Raw genomic sequence first — 19800 nt, 5'->3', positions numbered from 1 at the left:
GTATTATTTTACATATGGTTATTAAAGAAACATATAAAACTTTGATTAGATTTTTAAAATTCTGTTCTGACATAATTGCTAGAAATATATATAGACAGCTGAAAATTGATGATGTATTCAAATTTTTAAAAAATCTTTATATAAGTCACCAAAAATTTCACTATGATGGATTCTCTTTTAACATTGTATGACTCTTTTAGGATTATTAGAACCTCCCTCCCCAAATGGTAAATACAAAGGGCGTTTTTGTTGATTCAAGTGACGGCAATATAATGGTTTTTTGTATTAAGGAATGGTTTATAATTGTACTGTTCCATTTGGTTTTTATTTTGTTTTGTTTTTTTACTTTTTTTATTTTTTAAATTTAAATTCAATTAATTAACATACAATGTATTATTGGTTTCAGAGGTAGAGGTCAGTGATTCATTGTACTGTTCCATTTGTCACTGTAAATGCAATATTTTTAGTGAAGGGCATCTGGACACTGTTTTCTCCCACTTAACAAGAATATAAATGTTTTTACTCAGAATATATGTCATGGGCCTCAAATGATTGCAGAAGGAACAATTAGAGCAGAAATGGCTCAGTGGAAATGAATTAGATCTAAAAGGTGAGCATATGTAGATGGCTGGGACAAAGAAAGCAATAAGTCAAAGTTTTCAAAAGGGTCGAAACAAATATGTAAGGATTTGATTATACAAAATAGTATGATCTCTAGTTAAAATTCTGCAAAAGATTGCTTAGATAAATATTAATGTGAAATAAAGGAACTTTTATCTTTAGATCACATGAAATACTATTTTCGTTACTTGAACTTTCTCCAGTGGAAAATATAACTCAATAGCCTAAGTGTCATTGGAATGAAAGAAATTATCTATAAATTAATTCAAATTTTCCTAGTTTTCAGTCAGTGTGGAAATTTGAGATCATGAATTTGAGATGTGGTCTACAGAGAGGAGTAGCTTAGTTTTTAAATATCCTTTCCTAAACTTGCATTATTTTAGATATTTATAATATTCATCCCTACTCTCTGCTCCAACTAAATATTACAACTTCTCAGTTCCAAGTTACCAAAATAAGCAGAATTGTTGAATGTTCAGTAGAAAGCACATATTTATGTTTGGTAATTTCAAACAGGTCAATGTGTTTTGGCAAAGCCACAATATGTTTATTCCTCCCCTGCTTCTTCCTGCTTTCTGACACACACTGACAATGACCATCTTCCAACATTATCCTTCTCTTTGATACTCCTTGTTGGCCTCTTCTTTCCTTTAAGGACTTATCTCAAAAAAGCTATCTGTAGTTCTAGAAAAGAATATTAGGTGTACTTTGAGCTAGCTGCGTGATCATTCACTGGTTCTTTCATCTTACTAGGTTTTCTTCATATGTGAAAAGATGACACACTACAATGTCTAATGTTAAAAACTGCATGTTCATGTTTTCCTTTGGATGCTTAATAATAGTTGATGAGGCTAATGGTAAATCTAGCCCATTACGAGATATTTCATCATTAGAATGGTTGCAAATATCTGAACAGACCCTGGAATGATCAATTTATTAAAATCAACAGACTTGGCTTAAGATGTATTTAAGATGTAAAGTGACGTATAAAATGGATATTCCCTTTGGACAATAATTAGACCTAAGAAGGTCTAAAGCTCTCTGGGTAGACATGTGTTTTTCCAAATCAACTTACCACCAGCAACACCAATGGGTTCCCTGACTTTTGGCTAAAATTCCCAATCATCTTTAGCCCACATCTGGTTTTCCCCTGTGTTCCTTATTTCATTAAAGGACACTATATGCGTTCTGTTGCTCATGTCACAAACTGGGGTACCATCCCTGACTCCTTCCTTTTTCTTGGCTGCCTCACCCAATTCAGCCCCCTTCTCACAGATTCCTGTAGGTTTTCCCCATTTTTACTCCTACTATCTTAGTTCAGACCGTCATGACAGTTCCACAGGATTATCTCTAGAGCCTCCAACATACCCCTTTCTAATGATTCCTCCACTCTGCAGATAGGGTGATCTTTTTATAATTCAAGATAAAGTCCAAACTTTTAAATATGTATTAAGACTCAGGTTTCTTTTATACCTCCAGAGGCTCAACCTTTGCCCCTTCCCACCTTGGTTTCAATGCTCCAGTCAAACTGAACAATTTAATTCCCCCATGACAGTAAGGCTGTTCCTGCTTTCTGGAATGCCTCTTCACTGCCCAGTTCCTTCTTACCACTTCTTTGCCTGACCAGCTCCTATGTACTCTGTCTCAGTTTTGTCATCATATTCTAGTTTGAACACTTATCAGTAGTTGATGAGATGTGGGGTGGATCTAAAACCTTGTACTTAACCTTTTAAACTTTAACCATTTGTTTCCTGTAAGCTGCTTGAGTGGAGAACAGTGCCATTTTAGTAGGGTCTAGTTTATCAAAATACCTACTGAACAGTGAACAATAAACAGCAGGCTCACCATGAATTCACTTTGGAGTAAATGTGAACTTGCCACGACATCCCTCAGCTGTGATCTTGTGAGTATTCGGCTGGCTGACTGCAGATACTCCATTGCCACCTTCTCCCGTGGGGTTGGGATCGCCACAAAGGGTTCGACATTCCCCAAGCTACTCATGTCCAGTGTAAGAGATACGTTGGACCCTCGTCTACGTTGGGGAAGAAGGTTAATACGTTTAGAAGACACACAAGTTATTTTGATAACACAAATTTGTCTTCTGTACATACATACTCACTATTCAGTGAGAACTTTTCCAGAAATAAGGACCAAATGTCTTTTTCTCTTACAGTACCATAGTAGACTATAGCAACTATCCATAGTTTCTTTATAGGAAACTGGCATTTTTGTTGTTGGAAATAAGTCTGAATTGAGAAAATACACTATAATTTATTAATGGGTATACTTGATACAAAAATAATAGGATGGCTAGTACTATTAAGTGAAAAATTCAGGAAAAGCAAACATCACATTTGAATTGAGAAATCACGTATAACACAAACAAACTTTATTGTTTGTATGTCTGAGAGCTCAGTATATAAATCATATAGCCACCTAATATTTCTGACATCGGTATACTGTACACATGATCTTACCGGACATAGGACGCTCAGAGGAAAAAAAATATTTTGGTTCACATTACTGCCATTGAAATAGAATTTAAAAGTTTTAAGATGTATATATTGTTTATAACTTCTGAGTGAATCCTTAAAAAATAGCATCCGTATCCTCCATTTATGTGTGTATGTACGCATGCATATATATGTGTGTGTGTGTGTGTGTGTGTATGTATTTATTTAATTCTGTGATAAACTCATAAGGATATTGAGGTCACAGACTCTTATTCTGAGTTATAATTTATCTTCCCTCTGTAATTTTCCTCTTCTAGTTGGGAGATGAGGTGGAGCTCTTCCAAGTTGTACAGGCCCCTTGTGTCTTGGATAGAAGGTATGAGTGCCTCTTACCAGTAACATTAGCTGTGTGGAACCAAGAAGTAAATGTAAAATAGCCTGTGCAAGACTGAGGCTCAAAGTCAGAGATTTTATTCACAGAAACTATTAAATTTAAAGGGCCTTAGGTATGTATGAGGTGATCAAATATGGTGCCAAGTGGTTGGTGTTCCAAGGAAATGGAGAATAGGGAAAAACAGGTCAAAACAAATGTGAACAAAGACAGTAAGAGCAAATACTAGGCCCAGCATATTTCATTTGAAGGGTGCTTTACACATTTTCTATAGAGCACTACATCAGGAAATATTCACGTGGCTAGAGCTTAATTTTCAACAATGGAAAATTGGAAATATTCACATGGCTAGAGCTTAATTTTCAACAATGGAAAATTATTAGAACATACAACAAAAACCCTCCATTAAATAAAAGCATGTAAGTTCCTTCCTCTTATGAATTGATATGTAATGTCATTTTTGTTAATTTCTAAATAGTTTGTAATTGTAGTTTTAATTCCTGCTTTGGCTTGATGTTTATTTGTTTATGAATTTATCTTCCTTATTAATTTCTAGTTATAGTACATGCAAATCATCCAACTAATGATTGGACTTCTAACGTTTGGAATTTCTCAATTCTTTTTTTGAGACAAATACTATGATAAATTTTTCTAAATATTTCATAGATACTTTTGGGGGCAACTAGACTGATTACCTATTTATATCTATCTCTCTATAAATTTGGGGCACCTGGGTGGCTCAGTCGTTAAGCGTCTGCCTTCAGCTCAGGTCATGATCTCAGGGTCCTGGGATCGAGCCCCGCATCGGGCTCCCTGCTCAGCGGGAAGCCTGCTTCTCCCTCTCCCACTCCCCCTGCTTGTGTTCCCTCTCTCGCTGTGTCTCTGTCAAATAAATGAGTAAAATCCTTATAAATTTATCTATGCACATATGTGTATATATAACACCTTATTATATTATAATATATTATTAAAGATATTATTCCAATCTATTTTTTCCTACTGGATTTCTCAAAGCCTGAGATGTATGTGATCTTCCACAGCACTTGTTTTGTTATTTTTCTTTATATCCCTGATAATTTTTACTTTATATATTTCAGCCATTGTTTTATTTGAAAAGATTAATAATTACATCTTTACTGTACATTTTATCAACATTAAATATTTACTTTCCTATTAATTCTATGTTTTGCCTCACATCTGACTTTTCTTTCCAGTTTTAATGAGACAGAATTTTTGGACGGCACCATATAGCTTAAGGTAGATGGCATTATTAATTGACATACGTATATTGTGAAATGATTACCACAATAAATTTAGCTAACATTCATCATCTCCTATAGAAACAAACAAAAAAAAGTTTTTTCCTTGTGATGAAAATTTAGGATCCACTCCCTTAACAGCTTTCAAATGTACCATACATCAGTGTTAGCTGCAGTCATCATGTTGTACAGGACATCATGTACATTACATAACTTATTATGTATTATTTGTCTTAAATGGAAGTTTGTACCTTTTGATTACCTTCCTTCAGTTCCCCCTCCTGCCACCTCCCACCTCCGACTTAAAAAAAAAAATTAGTATTGACATACCTGTTATATTTTTTTGCATGTTCTTGAAAAATCTTTTCTAGTTTTTTTTATTATGTTTAACTCTTTTGAATCACTGTTAGGGATTAGGGGATAGCATACTGGATACCCCATAAAAAATCACTTAGTTGATAGAAGAATGTTTGTCCCCCACCATATTGTGTGTGTGTGTGTGCACGCATGCTTGTGTGTGTGTGGGGGGGGGGCTGTTTTTAGTAATTGACAGGGCTCCTGTGGTTTTTGAGTAGGAAGTAAACAGTTGAGGAGGGTGAAGAGTGGTTCTATTCTCAGAGAAAGAATTTTAATCTACTTTTAGTGGGAAAGCAGTTTTTACAAGTTTCTCAATCCAGTTCCTCTGGCCTTTAAATTGTCAGAAATTCCTTCCTAATTCTGATAATACATTGTTTCTTAGTTTTTCGTGTATTTGTGAGAGTGTGGCTTTTGCTGGATTCATAGAGTTTTTTTTAGTAAGGAGTTGGGACAGGACATTTAAGGGACTGCTAATCAGATGCCATTTTTAAACCATTTTCCATCTAATCAATCTTCGGCCCCCAAAGACTATAAAGCATCTGCAGTCTGTCTATTGAGTGACACTCAGTGCTATGGTGGTTTAGTAGAAAGGGAGGTCTCTTCCACCCAGAGTGGTCAGAGATGTATGAGGAGGGAGCATTTGAGTTAAGCATTGGAGGTAAAAGTTCAATAGATAAATTTTCGGTAAAGAGTTATTTCAGGGAGAGAGGCCGACAGGAGAAAAAAAAAATGTGGAAGCAGGAAATGATAAGGCATCTTTGAGAAATGGCATATAAGCAGTTTGAGCTAGAGTTCAGTTGTATAAAAGTGTATTTTGGAATTGGGGGGTGGGGTTAGGTAGGAGAAATGAGAGAGAAGTAAGAGTCACAGACATAAGACTATGAAAAGCCTGCCCAAATCCAGAAAAGAGAATTTTGAATGTCAGCTTATAGAAACTTCTAATAGGGCTTTCCAGAGCATCCCCTGCCCAAACTTGGGGGATGAGAAGCCTCTGAGATTCCTCCTCTAATCGGTTCCATTTGACCGAGTGAGCAAAAATTCTGAAGATTCTGTGATAAAGTGAGAGCCATGGAAGCATTTTCATGCAAACTGACTTCGTAAGGAAGAATGACTTTTGTCTGGCAAGGGAAGGAAGAAAGGAAGCTAATATTTATGAAACATCTGTGATTTGCCAAGCACTGTTCTAAGCACTTTCACATATGCTATTCCCATCTCTATAACTGCTCTCTGAGGTTGTTACTTTCCCCCATTTTATGGGTGAAGAAATAACTCACTTAGGAACACGAACGGGGAAAAAAGATTCAATCCAAGTTAGAGCATGAGACCCAAGCACTTTCTGATTTGCTACCCAAAAGCAGGGGTATGGTGGGCAGATTACGTTAGACTAGCCAGTGCCTTACGTGGGGGTGGGGGCCAGCTGTTAGCGGGGAGGTCAAGACAACTGAAGTCTAATGTAGGGACAGTGTACCATTCAGAGTACGAATTCTAGCCTTACAGTCAGGTTTGTCTGGGCTCAAATCCTGCCGCTCCCACCTCCTTGTGGTGGACCTTTGGTCAGGCTACTTAGCCTTGTTGCAGCTCAATTTCTTCTTCTTTTGTGAGTGAGTAATTAAGGATACCTACTTCAGAGGCTTATTCCAAGGATGAACCCGATAGTGTAAGTACACTGCTTCTAAGAAGTATTGTCTGGTTATTATTTTGGGTAACAATGGAATAAAGTCTGATATGACTCTCACCTTCTGCCTCTCTAAGGGATCTATTTTAAGAGATCTTCGCAAAAACGCAATAATTGTTTACATTGAGATTAACTTTAATGTTTTGAAAGGAATGGACAGAATCTACACATTTGTCACTACAGAAAAATACATCCTTCTTGATAACCTATTTATCTTAAAATTTCCCTTTATATGGCAAATCCATTTCCCCCGAAACCTAAACAATTCCAGAACACTTCACCTCAACACCTCAGACAATGTCTCAAAGTTCAATTATGGAATTAACCAAGTATAAGCTGTTGACCTTGCAGAGAGCGTTCTTCCACAGAACAGCCCTTATCAAGATAGTGCTCTTCTACCCAGGCTGTGAAATATTACCATAGGATGTCATTAACTTGGAAAAATCTCTGCTTTTGTTAATTCTTATCTTCAAGGAACAAACAATATTTAAGTTAATTGAAATACAGTGGAATTAGAAAATCAGATCAGGAGAATCAACTTAAAAAATCTATCCACTTCTTAGTCATGTCCTGTGCTCGTAGAAGACATTAAACATACATCTATAAATGTTTTAAAGTGCTAATTCTTTTCATTATAAAAGTAACACATGCTCATTGTAGAAGATTTGTGGAAGTTAGAAGTTTAAAAAGGAAATTAAAATCTCTCAGTCACATAAACTTCACTAGCTTTTAAATTGACTTTTAAATTTTGCTATGTTAAGGGCAATAATGGCAGTGACTCATTGTTTTAAATTTTATTTCTTTGGTTAGAGATGGGGATAAATACATTTTGACATGATTACTGTTCATTTATCAGTCCTTACCTTTGAGAATTGTCTGTTCATGCTCTTTCCTAATGTTTACATTGGAGCATTAATGTATTTATTGTTGACGACTATGATATATAAGAAATTATTTCTGAGATACATGCGTTCCATATATATGGTTTATTGTTGCCTTAAAACACCAAGGATTTTTTTAAAGTTATATTTACATTCAAACATATCAATCTTTTGTGTGTGTGTGTGTGTGTGTGTGTGTGTGGTTTCTTGCATTGCTTTAATAAATATAAATTCTTCTGGAAGTTTAATTTTTACTAAAAGTTAATCTTTAATCTATTTCTAATTTATTTTGGGGTATGGTAAAGGTGAGAATCTACTAGATTTCTTTCTCCCAAGTAGGTTATCAAGGTGTCTAACACAATTTACTGAACAACTTGGAGAAGAGAGGTGTTTTATCATTATAGAATATTAGGTTTTTAACCAGCTATTACTGACTAATGATCTGGAGGAGAAAATACCACTTTACTGAACTAAGAGATAGGAATTTGTTTCCCAGTATCCATAAACCAAAGTAGTAAGAAGTAAAGATAGAATCAGAAAGACATTTTAAAAACAAAACAAACATCAGAAGTTAAGAGAAAATACAAATTAAGATATGGGGGGAAAATCTAAAGGATTTAGAGGGAAAAAAAATCAACAGAAATAATAGGAGACCTGGACCTTTAATAAAAACAGAATGTGGAAAAAACTAAGAACACAAACTCTTATTGAGACTTTGCATCTCCTTTGTTATGTAACTCTGGACAAACTGTTTAGACTTTTGTATGCCTCATGATTGCTCTTGGACAAAAGGGAACATAATAAAAAGCTTTATCAAGCTCCTGCGGTAACACCAATTATTATTTATGCCAAAAAAATAAATAAGCGGGAGGAAATTCAAAAGATACCAATGCAAACAATTGAAGGAAAAAGCAAATTCTTAAGGAAAGGTAAAAGGAATGCAATAAACAGCATGCTAATTACAATTAAGTAAAAAGGAAAACATGTATAAATATTATGGCCCAGGGCCACACATCCATTTCAGCAAGAGCTTAATAAACAGAGCTCTGCTGAAATTGTTCCATTCGGCACCACTGCTCTTAATGACCAAGAAGTGGGAATAAAATACAGCTCCAAATATAAGAACACTACAATTGACTGTTAGAGTAACTCAAAATTAAGCATTTATTTTCCCAGTAGTTGAGGCTGTATGCTGAATTTTAGAAGCTGGGTTTAGGCAGAAGGGTTACAGTCTCCAGCCCTGGTGCCATGAGGCCACGTCTAATTCTCAGATACACTGTTCCCTTTGCGATGCCTTGCCCACGGGGAACAGTGAGACTTCAAGCCTGGCACCTCGCTTAGTACCAGATAAGGAATGGAAATGGGAGTCAGAGAATAAAAGGAAACAAATGATCATTTTGCCCGTAGTCCAGGAAGATGTACTTCTGAAATTATGGAATCAAGAAATTAAGTTTCAATGGGGAGTGGCGGTAGCTGTTTATCTTGAAGTATTTGAAATGAGAACAGAAAAATATGCCCCTAAAGATTGTTAAGAAGAATTTAGTCCAGAATGAAAGCAAACAGATTTGATCTTTGAGAGCTTTCCCAACCTTAAGTCTTTTGTGGTCGTTGTTCTGTAAAAAATACAGGTGATTCATTCAGAGCTGTCTTTATAGCTATACACATCTAAATCCTGCATGTGAGAAGTGAGACCATTAATACTGATGTCCTCTCTGGATCTGAACCGTTGTGAGTCTAAGACATTCAGTCCTGACTTTCCTCCCTCCTGGTGTGTTCCCTTTATAATGGTCACAAATCTGACAGTCTTGGCTTGATCCCAAAGGTGAGCTTAAGCCCCTCAATCTCCAACTTGATTTTTCTTATTTAATTTTGCTCCATTTGCCTGCATTTTCAGTTTTCTAGGGTACTTTTAAATAAAAAGAAAGAAAGAAAAGAAGTTTATACTCATTTGAAATGACAAAGGAGGAAACAGTGGTGAGATAAAGAGTTGAAGTCCCTTTACTATGTGTGGATTGACTGGCCCCCACAGTTCTTTGAAACTCCCGATTCTATCACTTTTAAGTTCCAGAGGTAATGGTATTTAATGAACGGTTTGCTGTTTCTCTCCACCTCTTTACCTTCAAATAAACTATATATAGTACTAACTCCCTTCCTGGATCACTTGACAGATGAAAGGGTAAAAAAAAAAAAAAAAAAAAAAGTTAGGGAGTGCTAGGAGTTTTAAATTGTGGCTTAAATTCAAAGCTCCTGGAAAGTTAAATGTGACATAAATGCAGTGTTACTAATTTCTAAAAACTGAAATAAATGAATAGATATTGTGACCATCCATCGTAAAATTTCCCAAAGGAAATCCTGTAGGGAAGAAATGTAACAAGGATAAAAGAGACTAAGCACAGGCCCAGGAAGATGACAAATGAATTTCAGTCTGAAGCAAAAAGAAAATCTCACAACATAGAGAACATTTTTTTGGTGTGGGAATGATTGATTTTCCTACTTGAAAGCATCTATCTACTTCACTAGGTAGAATGCTGTTCTCCCTTTTGAGTGATTAGATGAAAAATTTTTGAATTCATACAATGATATCTGATCTTCTATGCATGTCTAGGACAAGGCAAAATTTACAACATCCTTCTTTTATTGTTTAAAAAAATAAAAGTCAGTGGGGCGCCTGGATGGCACAGTTGGTTAAACGACCGACTCTTGGTTTCGGTTCAGGTTGTGATCTCAGGGATGTGAGATCAAGCCCTGGGGAGGGCTCCACACTTAGCATGGAGTCTGCTTAAGACGCTCTCGCCCTGCCCCTCCTCCCCTCTAAAATAAATACATAAATCTTAAAAAAAAAAGTCAAAACAATCATTAAAAAAATAAACATAAATTGAACTTGTTATATTTTTCTTGGAGCACTGACCTTGGAATGTGAGTTTAAACCAGTGCTCTGTGCTTTACTTAAGCTCTTAGGGACTCAGGCTACTTAATCTGTAAATGTGGATGATAATAAAACTCACAGGGTTGACTCACCTTATAAAAGTTAAAGAAGCAAAGATATGTGAACATTTCCAGCCAGTATCTGGCATGTAATACACATATGTGAATGATTATAGTAGTTAATAATGATCACATGGTAATTCTTACCTCACTCTACGCGTAAATAGCTGTGTGGGAGCTATATGGCATAAACACTGCTAAATATTTGAAGAAGGCTATGTTGGAAAAGTTGGTTAGTGATGAAAAGTCAGTGACAATGTTACATATACAAAATCAGTGGTCCTCTAAGTTGAGACCATTTTTCATACCTCGAGCCCTTAAAATTCTTACCTCATGTCCTTAAAGTTCATAACTATTTTTAGATCAAAAAATAATGCATATTCACTGTAGAAAACCTAAAACTATAGATAACAAAAACAAAGAAAAATATCCCAGAATACCAACACTTAGAATGACCGCTAATAACATTTTATGTGTATGTTCTTCAAGTCCTTATATGTATGTATGACAACATCTAGATTTTTACTCTACATATTCCTTTATGACCTGCTTTTAAACTAAATATATCATGAATATCTTTTCATGTTTTCAAATTTATTTAAAAACTATTTTCAAACACTGTATAGTATTCCATTTTATGGATGTTCCATAGTTTGTTTATCCAATACCTTATTTTTGGACATCAACTTGTTTTCAACTTTTCACAATTATAGACAAGACTGCAAATAAATAGCCTTGTATCTAAATGCTTATGCATTTCCATGATCATTTTCAGACTGAGGAGTTCCAAACACTGACTCAAAATCTCTGAGTTTGGAGAAGTCACTGAACACATGGAACATGGAAGAGGCAGGAAGGCTGACTCTTGGCGCTCACCGACATGGAATTAGCTCAGACCCTCTTCATCTATAGTTCAGACCTTTGCAGTAGCTCCCTAGCAAGTTTTCATAACTCGAAAGTCTCTTAGTCCGGTATGTTTTCTTCCAGATTTCACCCAAATGATGTCTGAGCATTTAAAATATGATAATCAAACTCTAGGGATTTTTTTCCTCTGAAACCTCTTAGCAATTTTTCCAGTATGTTTCCAATATATTCACTAGAAATGACTTACCCTAAAGTGTGAACTCCTTGAGGGCAAAGACTGCAATCCTCCCTCTGGATCCAGTCCTGAACACATGGAGAGTAACACTTTTGTTGTCTGTGTGTATGAGTGATTGTAAGTAATTAGATAAGGTAATACTGTGTGTAATTACTGTGCTATGATGGCTTTTCCAATCCTTCTGAAGATAGGAAAAGTGGGGGATCATGTTAGATAGAAGTTGGAAATGTAGAATGGAGATGCCATGCTTATCCATGTACAGTAAATATTACAGTTGATACTTAGTTTGAGTCTTATTTAAGTATCAATGAAATCTAGCATTAACATCCTAAAGAGCTATGATGCTTTTGTTAGTAAAAAAAGGAAAAAAAAAAAGCAGTGGTTTGCTTTGTAACCAAGTATGATTAATTTTTACTTCTTTTTGGCATTTAGTATTGTTTTGACTGTCACTCATGGTGAGGAGGCTGTTTCCTTTTTAACAAAAGAACAAAATGATGGTAGCTCTAATTTTAGTTCCTAAGTTTAGTTTTCCAAGTTTATATAATTACTTAAGAAAAAGATGATGCTGAATGAACATTAATAAGTCTCAATGAAAAAAAACATTCTTTTTGAAATGAGAAATCTTTCTTTGACTTTTAGCTGATGTATACATACACATACACACAATTTCATAAGTAACACAATACAATGAATAGCTCTCTCTTTAAGCAATTACCAAAGAACTCTTTTAGTAGTGAACGAAATAAATTAAGTACATATTCATGTACTTTCAGGACCAGAAATGACACTCATGATTATAATGATACATCAAGTTCAGCTAAACTGTAAAATCATCAAAAAATATACAATTCAACATAATAAAAATAAATACATAAAAATAATAAAAGATAAATTAAAAGAAAGAAAAAATACAACTCCGCTTCTTCAGTTTTTTGTTTTTCATCTGGTTGCAGTCCCATTTTCAAAAACTGAATTCTGAAATTCTTAGGGAAATCTAACTGCTTTTTAAGTTGACTTCTTTTTCAGTTAAAAACATTTTTTTTTTTTTTTTACAATACATATGCAATTGACTTGGCATTAATTTTTCTTTTTTTGGCATTAAATGTATTTAATACATATATAATAAATTTTATGTTATAATTTTTATATATGTTCTATATAATATGTCATTAAATATAATATATTATATACCACTGAAGTATAGTTGACCCACAATGTTACATTAGTTTCAGGTATACCAGATAGTGATTTGACAACTCTACACATTATGTTAGGCTCACAAGTGTAGCCACAAGCAATGAAGGGGCAATTTTATACCTCAATAGCACAATACAACATTTAGCTATAAAACAACATAACTGACACTCGGGCGCCTGGGTGGCTCAGTTGGTTAAGTGACTGCCTTCGGCTCGGGTCATGATCCTGGAGTCCCGGGATCGAGTCCCGCGTCGGGCTCCCTGTTCGGCAGGGAGTCTGCTTCTCCCTCTGACCCTCCTCCCTCTCGTACTCTCTGTCTCTCATTCTCTCTCTCAAATAAATAAATAAAATCTTTAAAAAAAAAAAAAATAAATAAAATAAAATAAAATAAAACAACATAACTGACACTGATAATTCTGATAATTTGCAGTTAAACTGTAGTAAGGCAGTAATTTCACCTCTGGCTGCAGTTAGAGTGCATGTCGATAATACATCTCAGGAATTAATTGTTGAAAAGAGAAAACTTGACTACTTGGAGGACTCCAGGTAGTTTAAGCAGCAGGCGCCTATACAATTGTTCCCTCTAAAAAATCAGATAGGTTGATAAACTTCTTCTTCTTGCCCCTGCACAGATTATCAGGCATTGTCTGCATATTTTTATTAGAGTAAATGCCCACTTTGGGAGTCCTTGCATGCATGGAACTGTGTCGTCATGATGGGAATAGAATAAGAGTTTTAGAAATATGTTGATCAAGCATTTTTTCTTTAAATTTGCAATATTATGCAGTTGTAGACATTACTGAAGGTATTCTGTGATTAGAATCTCAACCATGCTACAAAAAGTAGCCGGCATGATTTGGATCTTTGTGGAGCCAGTTGAAAGCTAAACTTTTGACAAGGATAAACACTGCTTTCACTGCATCCAGATAATTTGGAATGTTGTATTTTCATTTTCACTCATCTCAAAATATATTCTAATATCCTTTTGTGTTACCTTCTTTGACATATTGGTTATTTAACACTATGCAGTTAATTTCCACTTATTTGTGGATTTCCCAAATTTCCTTCTGTATTAATATTTAATTTCATTCCATTTGATCAGAGAATATACTTTGTATGATTTTGATCTTTTAAGATTTATTTACATTTATGGCATATCCTGGAGAATATTCCATGTACATTTGAGAAGAATTTGTATTCTGCTGTTATTTGGTACAGAGTTCTATAGATATCTGTTAGGTCTATGTTTTATAGTTTTGTTCAAGTCTTTTATTTGCTTGTTAACCTTCTGCCTGGTTTTCTATTCATTATTAAAAATGGGTTATTGTACTCTCCTAATATTATTGTTGAATTACCTGTTTCTGCCTTCAATTCTGTCCATTTTTATGCTCTGTTGTTAGGTGTATATATGATAATAAGTCTTATGTCTTCTTGATGGATTGACTTTTTTATCATTATAAAATGTCCGGCTTGTAGTAACATTTTGGGGAGGGGATATTGTAAAAATACCACAAAGTTCACCATTCTTATTGAGATTCAGCTGTTTTTCTTGAATAAATTCTCAAATTGTTGCAAGCCTCCAGTTAATTTCCAGAGTTCCTTTTTTTTAATTTATTTTTTTAAAGACTTTATTTATTTGACACAGAGAGAGACAGTGAGAGAGGGAACACAAGCAGGGGGAGTGGGAGAGGGAGAAGCAGGCTTCCCGCTGAGCAGGGAGCCTGATGCAGGGCTCGATCCCAGGACCCTGAGATCATGACCTGAGTCGAAGGCAGACGCTTAACGACTGAGCCACCTAGGCGCCCCTAATTTCCAAAGTTCTAAAAAGTCGATTTTGACCATTTTTGCTAGTATTCTCATTGCTTTTATGGAGGGTTGGATTTTGGATGTTCTTACTTTGCCATTCTAGAAGTCCTCCCCTGCCCATTCTTTTCAAATATCTCTAGTGGTGAAAAATATTTGTCTTTTAGAATGGATTTGTATTTTGGAAATAGTCAAAAGTTGTTTGGAGTGATATATGGTGAAGAGCTGATCAATCTGAATAGAACCAAACCTTAGAAAATGGAAAAAGAAGAGCAGACTAAACCCCAAACAAGCAGAAGGAAAGAAACAGTAAAGATTAGAGCAGAAATAAATGAAATAGAGACTAGAAAATCAGTAGAGTCAATGAAACCAAAAGTAGGTTCTTTGAGAAGATCAACAAAATTGACAAACCTTTACCTAGGCTGAGCAAGAAAAAAATAAAAGACAAGACTCAATTGAAATCTCAAATAAAAGAAGGGACATCACTACCCACTTTACAAAAATAAAAAGATTATAAGGGAATACTATGAACAGCTGGATACCAACAAATTAGATAACCCAGATTGACAAACTCCTAAAAAGACATAAGCTACTGAAACTGATTCAATATGAGATAGATAATTTATAGACTCATCTAAATAGAACCAAAATAAATAAAGAGACTGAATTAATAATTTTAAAAACTTCCTATAAAGAAAAGCCTAGGACCAAAATGACTTTAGTGGATTCTACCAAATGTTTAAGGAAGTATTAACATCAATCATTCAAAAACATTTTCAAAAAACAGAAGAGGAAACAATTCATAGCTCACTATATGAAGCCAGTATCAGCCTCAAACCAAAGCCAAAGAATATTTAAAAAATTACAGCTCAGTATTAGTAGGCATCAATATCAATATGAATCTAGATGCAAAAATTCTCAGCACAATATCAACAAACCAAATTCAGCAACATATAAAAAAGATTACATAGCATGACCAAATAAGGTTTATCCCAGGAATGCAACGTTAGTTTGATAAGGGAAAAATCAAACAATGTAATAATGCCATATCAAAAGGATAAAAGACAAAACCACATATCATCTCAATAGACTCAGAAAAAGGCATTTGACAAAATCCAACATTCTTTTATGATAGAAGCTCTGAAGGAACTGGGAGTAGAAGACAGCTTCTTCAACCTGATGAAGGGCATGTTTATAAAACACCACAGCTAACATCATACTTAACAGTGAAATACTCAGTTTTCCATCTAAGATCAGGCACACTTTCTTGTGCAAGTAAAGCACAAGTACTCTTCTTTTTCTATTCAATATTGTACCAGAGATTCTTAGCCAGGGCAATTAGACCAGATAATGAAACGAACAAACAAAACTCTAGATTGGAAAGGAAGAAATAAAGCTATTTCTGTTTGCAGATAACATGATCTCATATATAGAAAACTCAAAGGAATCCACAAAAAAATGCTAAAAGTAATGCTCCATTTCCACAAGGTTGCATGATACAAAATCAATAGAAGAAATCAATTGTATTTCTCTAATCAGCAACAAATACCAAAAATGAAATTAAGAAAACAATTCCATTTACAATATCATCAAAAAGAATTAAATATTTAGGAATAAATTTTGCAAAATGTGCAAGGGTGGTACACTAAAAACTACAAAACTACAAAACATTATTGAAAGAAATTAAAGAAGACCCAAATAAATGGAGGGACATCCCATATTTATGTATTAGGAAACTTAATATTAAGATGGCAATACTTCTGAAATTGATCTACAATGTCAACACAGTCTTTGCCAAATCCCAGCTGGCTTTTTTGCAGAAATTGACAAGCCGATCTTAAAATTCATATTCAAATGCAAGGAACCCAAATAGCCAAAATAATATTGAGAAGAACAAAGTTGGAAGACCCATGGTTCCTGATTTCAAAACTCACTACAAAGCTACACTAACCAAAACGGTGTGGCATTGGCGTAAGAATAGATATATAGATCAATGGGATAGACTTGAGAATCCAGAATAAATAAGAAAAGATGTTCAACATCATTAGGCATTACAAAATCAAAACCACAAGGAGATACTACTTCTCTCTTGCTAGGATGACTATAATAAGAAAGATGGACAATGACAAGTGTTGGTGAGGATATGGAGAAATTGGAACCCTCATACATTGCTGGTGGGAATATAAAATGGTATAGCTGCTTTGGAAAAACAGTTTGGAGGTTACTCAAAAAGTTAGACCTATAGTTACCATGTGACCAAGTAATTCCAGTCCTAGGTGTATACCCACGAGAAATGAAAACATATGTCCACACAAAAACTTGTATATTAATGTTTACAGCACCATTATTCATAATAGTTAAAAGTGGAAACAATGCAAATGTTCATCAACTGGTGAATGAATATACAGAATGTGGTAAAGTCATATAACATAATATTATTCAGCCACAAAAAGGAATAAAGTACTGACACATGCAACTGCATGAATGAACCTTAAAAAGATTAAGTCAAAGAAATCAGACACAAAAGGTCACATATTTCATCATTCCATTTATATGAAATGTCCAGACTAGGCAAATCCTTAGAGATAGGAAGTAGATTGGTAGTTGCCAGAGGTTGAAGAGTAGGGTACTGAGGAGTGAATTCTAATGGGTACGGGGTGGTGAAAAAGTTCTGGAATTAGAGAGTGGTAAAAAAATTGTCAAGACCTTATAATCAATCTTTTATAATTTTATCATAACATCATTTTAATAATAAAAATGCCTATTTATTAAAAGTTTAATAAAAGTTTTGTTGATTGTTAGAGGGAAGGAAGGAAGGAGGGTAGGAAAGAAGGATGGAGAAAAGAATGGGCCAGAAGTACTGAAAACATTTCCCAGAAAGACTGTTTTTAAATGATAAGAGCTATAAAGCATCACAGGAATATATGCATAGACCCCGGGACAGTGGCAGCTCTGAATATTTGTGGGACATCAATGGGAAAATTTTTTAGCCAACATGTATATGTGTTTGCACAATACAATAGAAATTTTTTTTTTCAAAGATTTTATTTATTTATTTGAGAGAGAGAATGAGATAGAGAGAGAGAGCACATGAGAGGGGGCAGGGTCAGAGGGAGAAGCAGGCTCCCTGCCGAGCAGGGAGCCCGATGTGGGACTCGATCCCAGGACTCCAGGATCATGACCTGAGCCGAAGGCAGTTGCTTAACCAACTGAGCCACCCAGGTGCCCAATACAATAGAAATTTTAGAGAATAAAATCTTATAAAATAAGAATAATACATGTCAGCAACAGTAAATTCTCACCGTAGTCTTCATGAGTGAAAATATAGGGCCATTTTATCACACAGCTCAAGATTCCATATATCTGTATCACTCTGCCTGCTTAGCAATAGGCAGCAAATTTCTTAGTAAAGGTAACCATGGAGACAAATTTTCTTCATACATCTCTGAGTTGTTGTGATGACCTGCATTGCTTTTACTTCAAAGTATTTTTCTCAGTCTCTTTCCGATTAGATATTAAATTTAATTAAAATCCTTCTCACACACACACCAGAAATTTATAAGGGTATCCTCTTTTCTCTCAGAGCTCAATTGGAACCTCTGCTTGTTATATGTTTGTGTTCAGAGTGCAAATTTCCTCATTTCTGCCCCCTCCGGGTAGATGGTGGGAGAGGTTGCAGAAAAAGAGAAGGCAGAAAAGAGAAAGCACTGGTTTTTACTGACTGTATCTTTCCCCTAACTAGAGTCAGGCAGAAGTGCTAACTTAGTTTCTGCCTTCAAGTCCTGGAGCAATAACCAGCTGGGCCTGGGTGAAAAGTGCCCATGCTCCCCAGGTGGTTCTGTGGCTAGTAATGTTGTAATAATATAATGTAATTAATAATATAAGTGCTACTAATGATGATGATGATGATAGCACCTAATGCTAATTAAGCTAAGCTTGCAAGAAGTAGTTTACTTGTATTATCTCATTTAATATCTACACTAATTTTTCAGAAAGGTATTACGATATTTTCTTATTCTATATATGGGGAAGCTAAAGATGTTAAGTGATTATCAAAAGTCATACAGTAAGGTATATGAAGAGAAGTAGCGTGGCTCCTGAGACTTCATTCTTAACCACAAAGCTGTGATGAAATTAGTGCAACAACGAGCATTTATTGAGCACCTACTATTTTCTAGAAACCATGTTGAGCCCTAAGTAACCTAAGTAGCCAAGGTTAATAGAACATGGCTTCTGGTCTTGAAGACCTGACAGACTGTGAGGAAAGAAACCCTTAGAGATGGCTGGAATATGATGTAGCCTGTCATGGAATAGAGTCATGCCTAAGAAGTTATAGGAATAGAGGTTATGTACTGATTTTCAAGAGCACATCATTTTATACCAAATCCTTGAACTTCCTTTAAGTCGTTAGAGAGGAACACTTATAAAAATTACATTTTCACAAAGAAAATGTTCACATTTATGGAAAAAATTAGATATTTTAGAAAGTAATTAAATTTAATATCTATCTGAAAGCTTCTAGAAGTCCCTCACTCACTGAATATAAGAGGCAGATACCTTAAGTCATCAACCAGGGCACATCAAGTTCTACCTTTACCTAAAATGAACTCAGTCTTGATTGTGAAAATCTACCGTATGCAGTTTCCCCAAATGTTTATCAAAGAATACCAATTTATTTAAATACACATTCCTGTGTTTGTTCAGGGTTCATTTAAAAGTGTACCACCCAGGGGGCGCCTGGCTGGTGCAGTCAGTAACATGCAACTCTTAATCTCGGGGTCGTGAGTTCAAGCCCCACGTCGGGCGTGGAGCCTACTTAAAATAAATAAAATGAAATAGCAATATTAAAAAAAAAAAAAAAAAGTGTACCACCCAGCAAGCAGTTACGGGCTTTGGTCAGTTAGAATGCTTTAGGAATACACCAGGATGAAGGTCATTGACCTTTCACCTTGAAATTTCAGAGTAGGGAGTTGCTTCCTTTGGCCAGTGAAGAGTCAACGACTTTTCTGGGTTACTCTGTGGACACGGACTGTATCTAAAGTACCAACACTTCTCATATGGAAGGAAGGCCTCAATTAC

General features: G+C 35.1%; 1 protein-coding gene across 3 annotated transcripts in view; it reads right to left on the bottom strand.

The window, feature by feature from the left end:
- Positions 1-19800, bottom strand: part of PTPRR (protein tyrosine phosphatase receptor type R) — a 239420-nt gene that overhangs the window by 42815 nt on the left and 176805 nt on the right. For all 3 annotated transcript variants that reach the window (XM_032420225.1, XM_032420226.1, XM_032420227.1), the window contains one exon: positions 2467-2653. In XM_032420225.1, the coding sequence (XP_032276116.1) occupies positions 2467-2653 (187 nt within the window). The remainder of the gene's footprint in view (positions 1-2466; positions 2654-19800) is intronic.

This window comes from Phoca vitulina, unplaced genomic scaffold (assembly GCF_004348235.1).
Source record: "Phoca vitulina isolate PV1807 unplaced genomic scaffold, GSC_HSeal_1.0 scaffold23, whole genome shotgun sequence".
Classification (NCBI taxonomy): Eukaryota; Metazoa; Chordata; class Mammalia; order Carnivora; family Phocidae; genus Phoca; species Phoca vitulina.
Note: the sequence above shows the minus strand (reverse complement) of the source record. Positions and strands in the feature narration are given on the sequence as shown.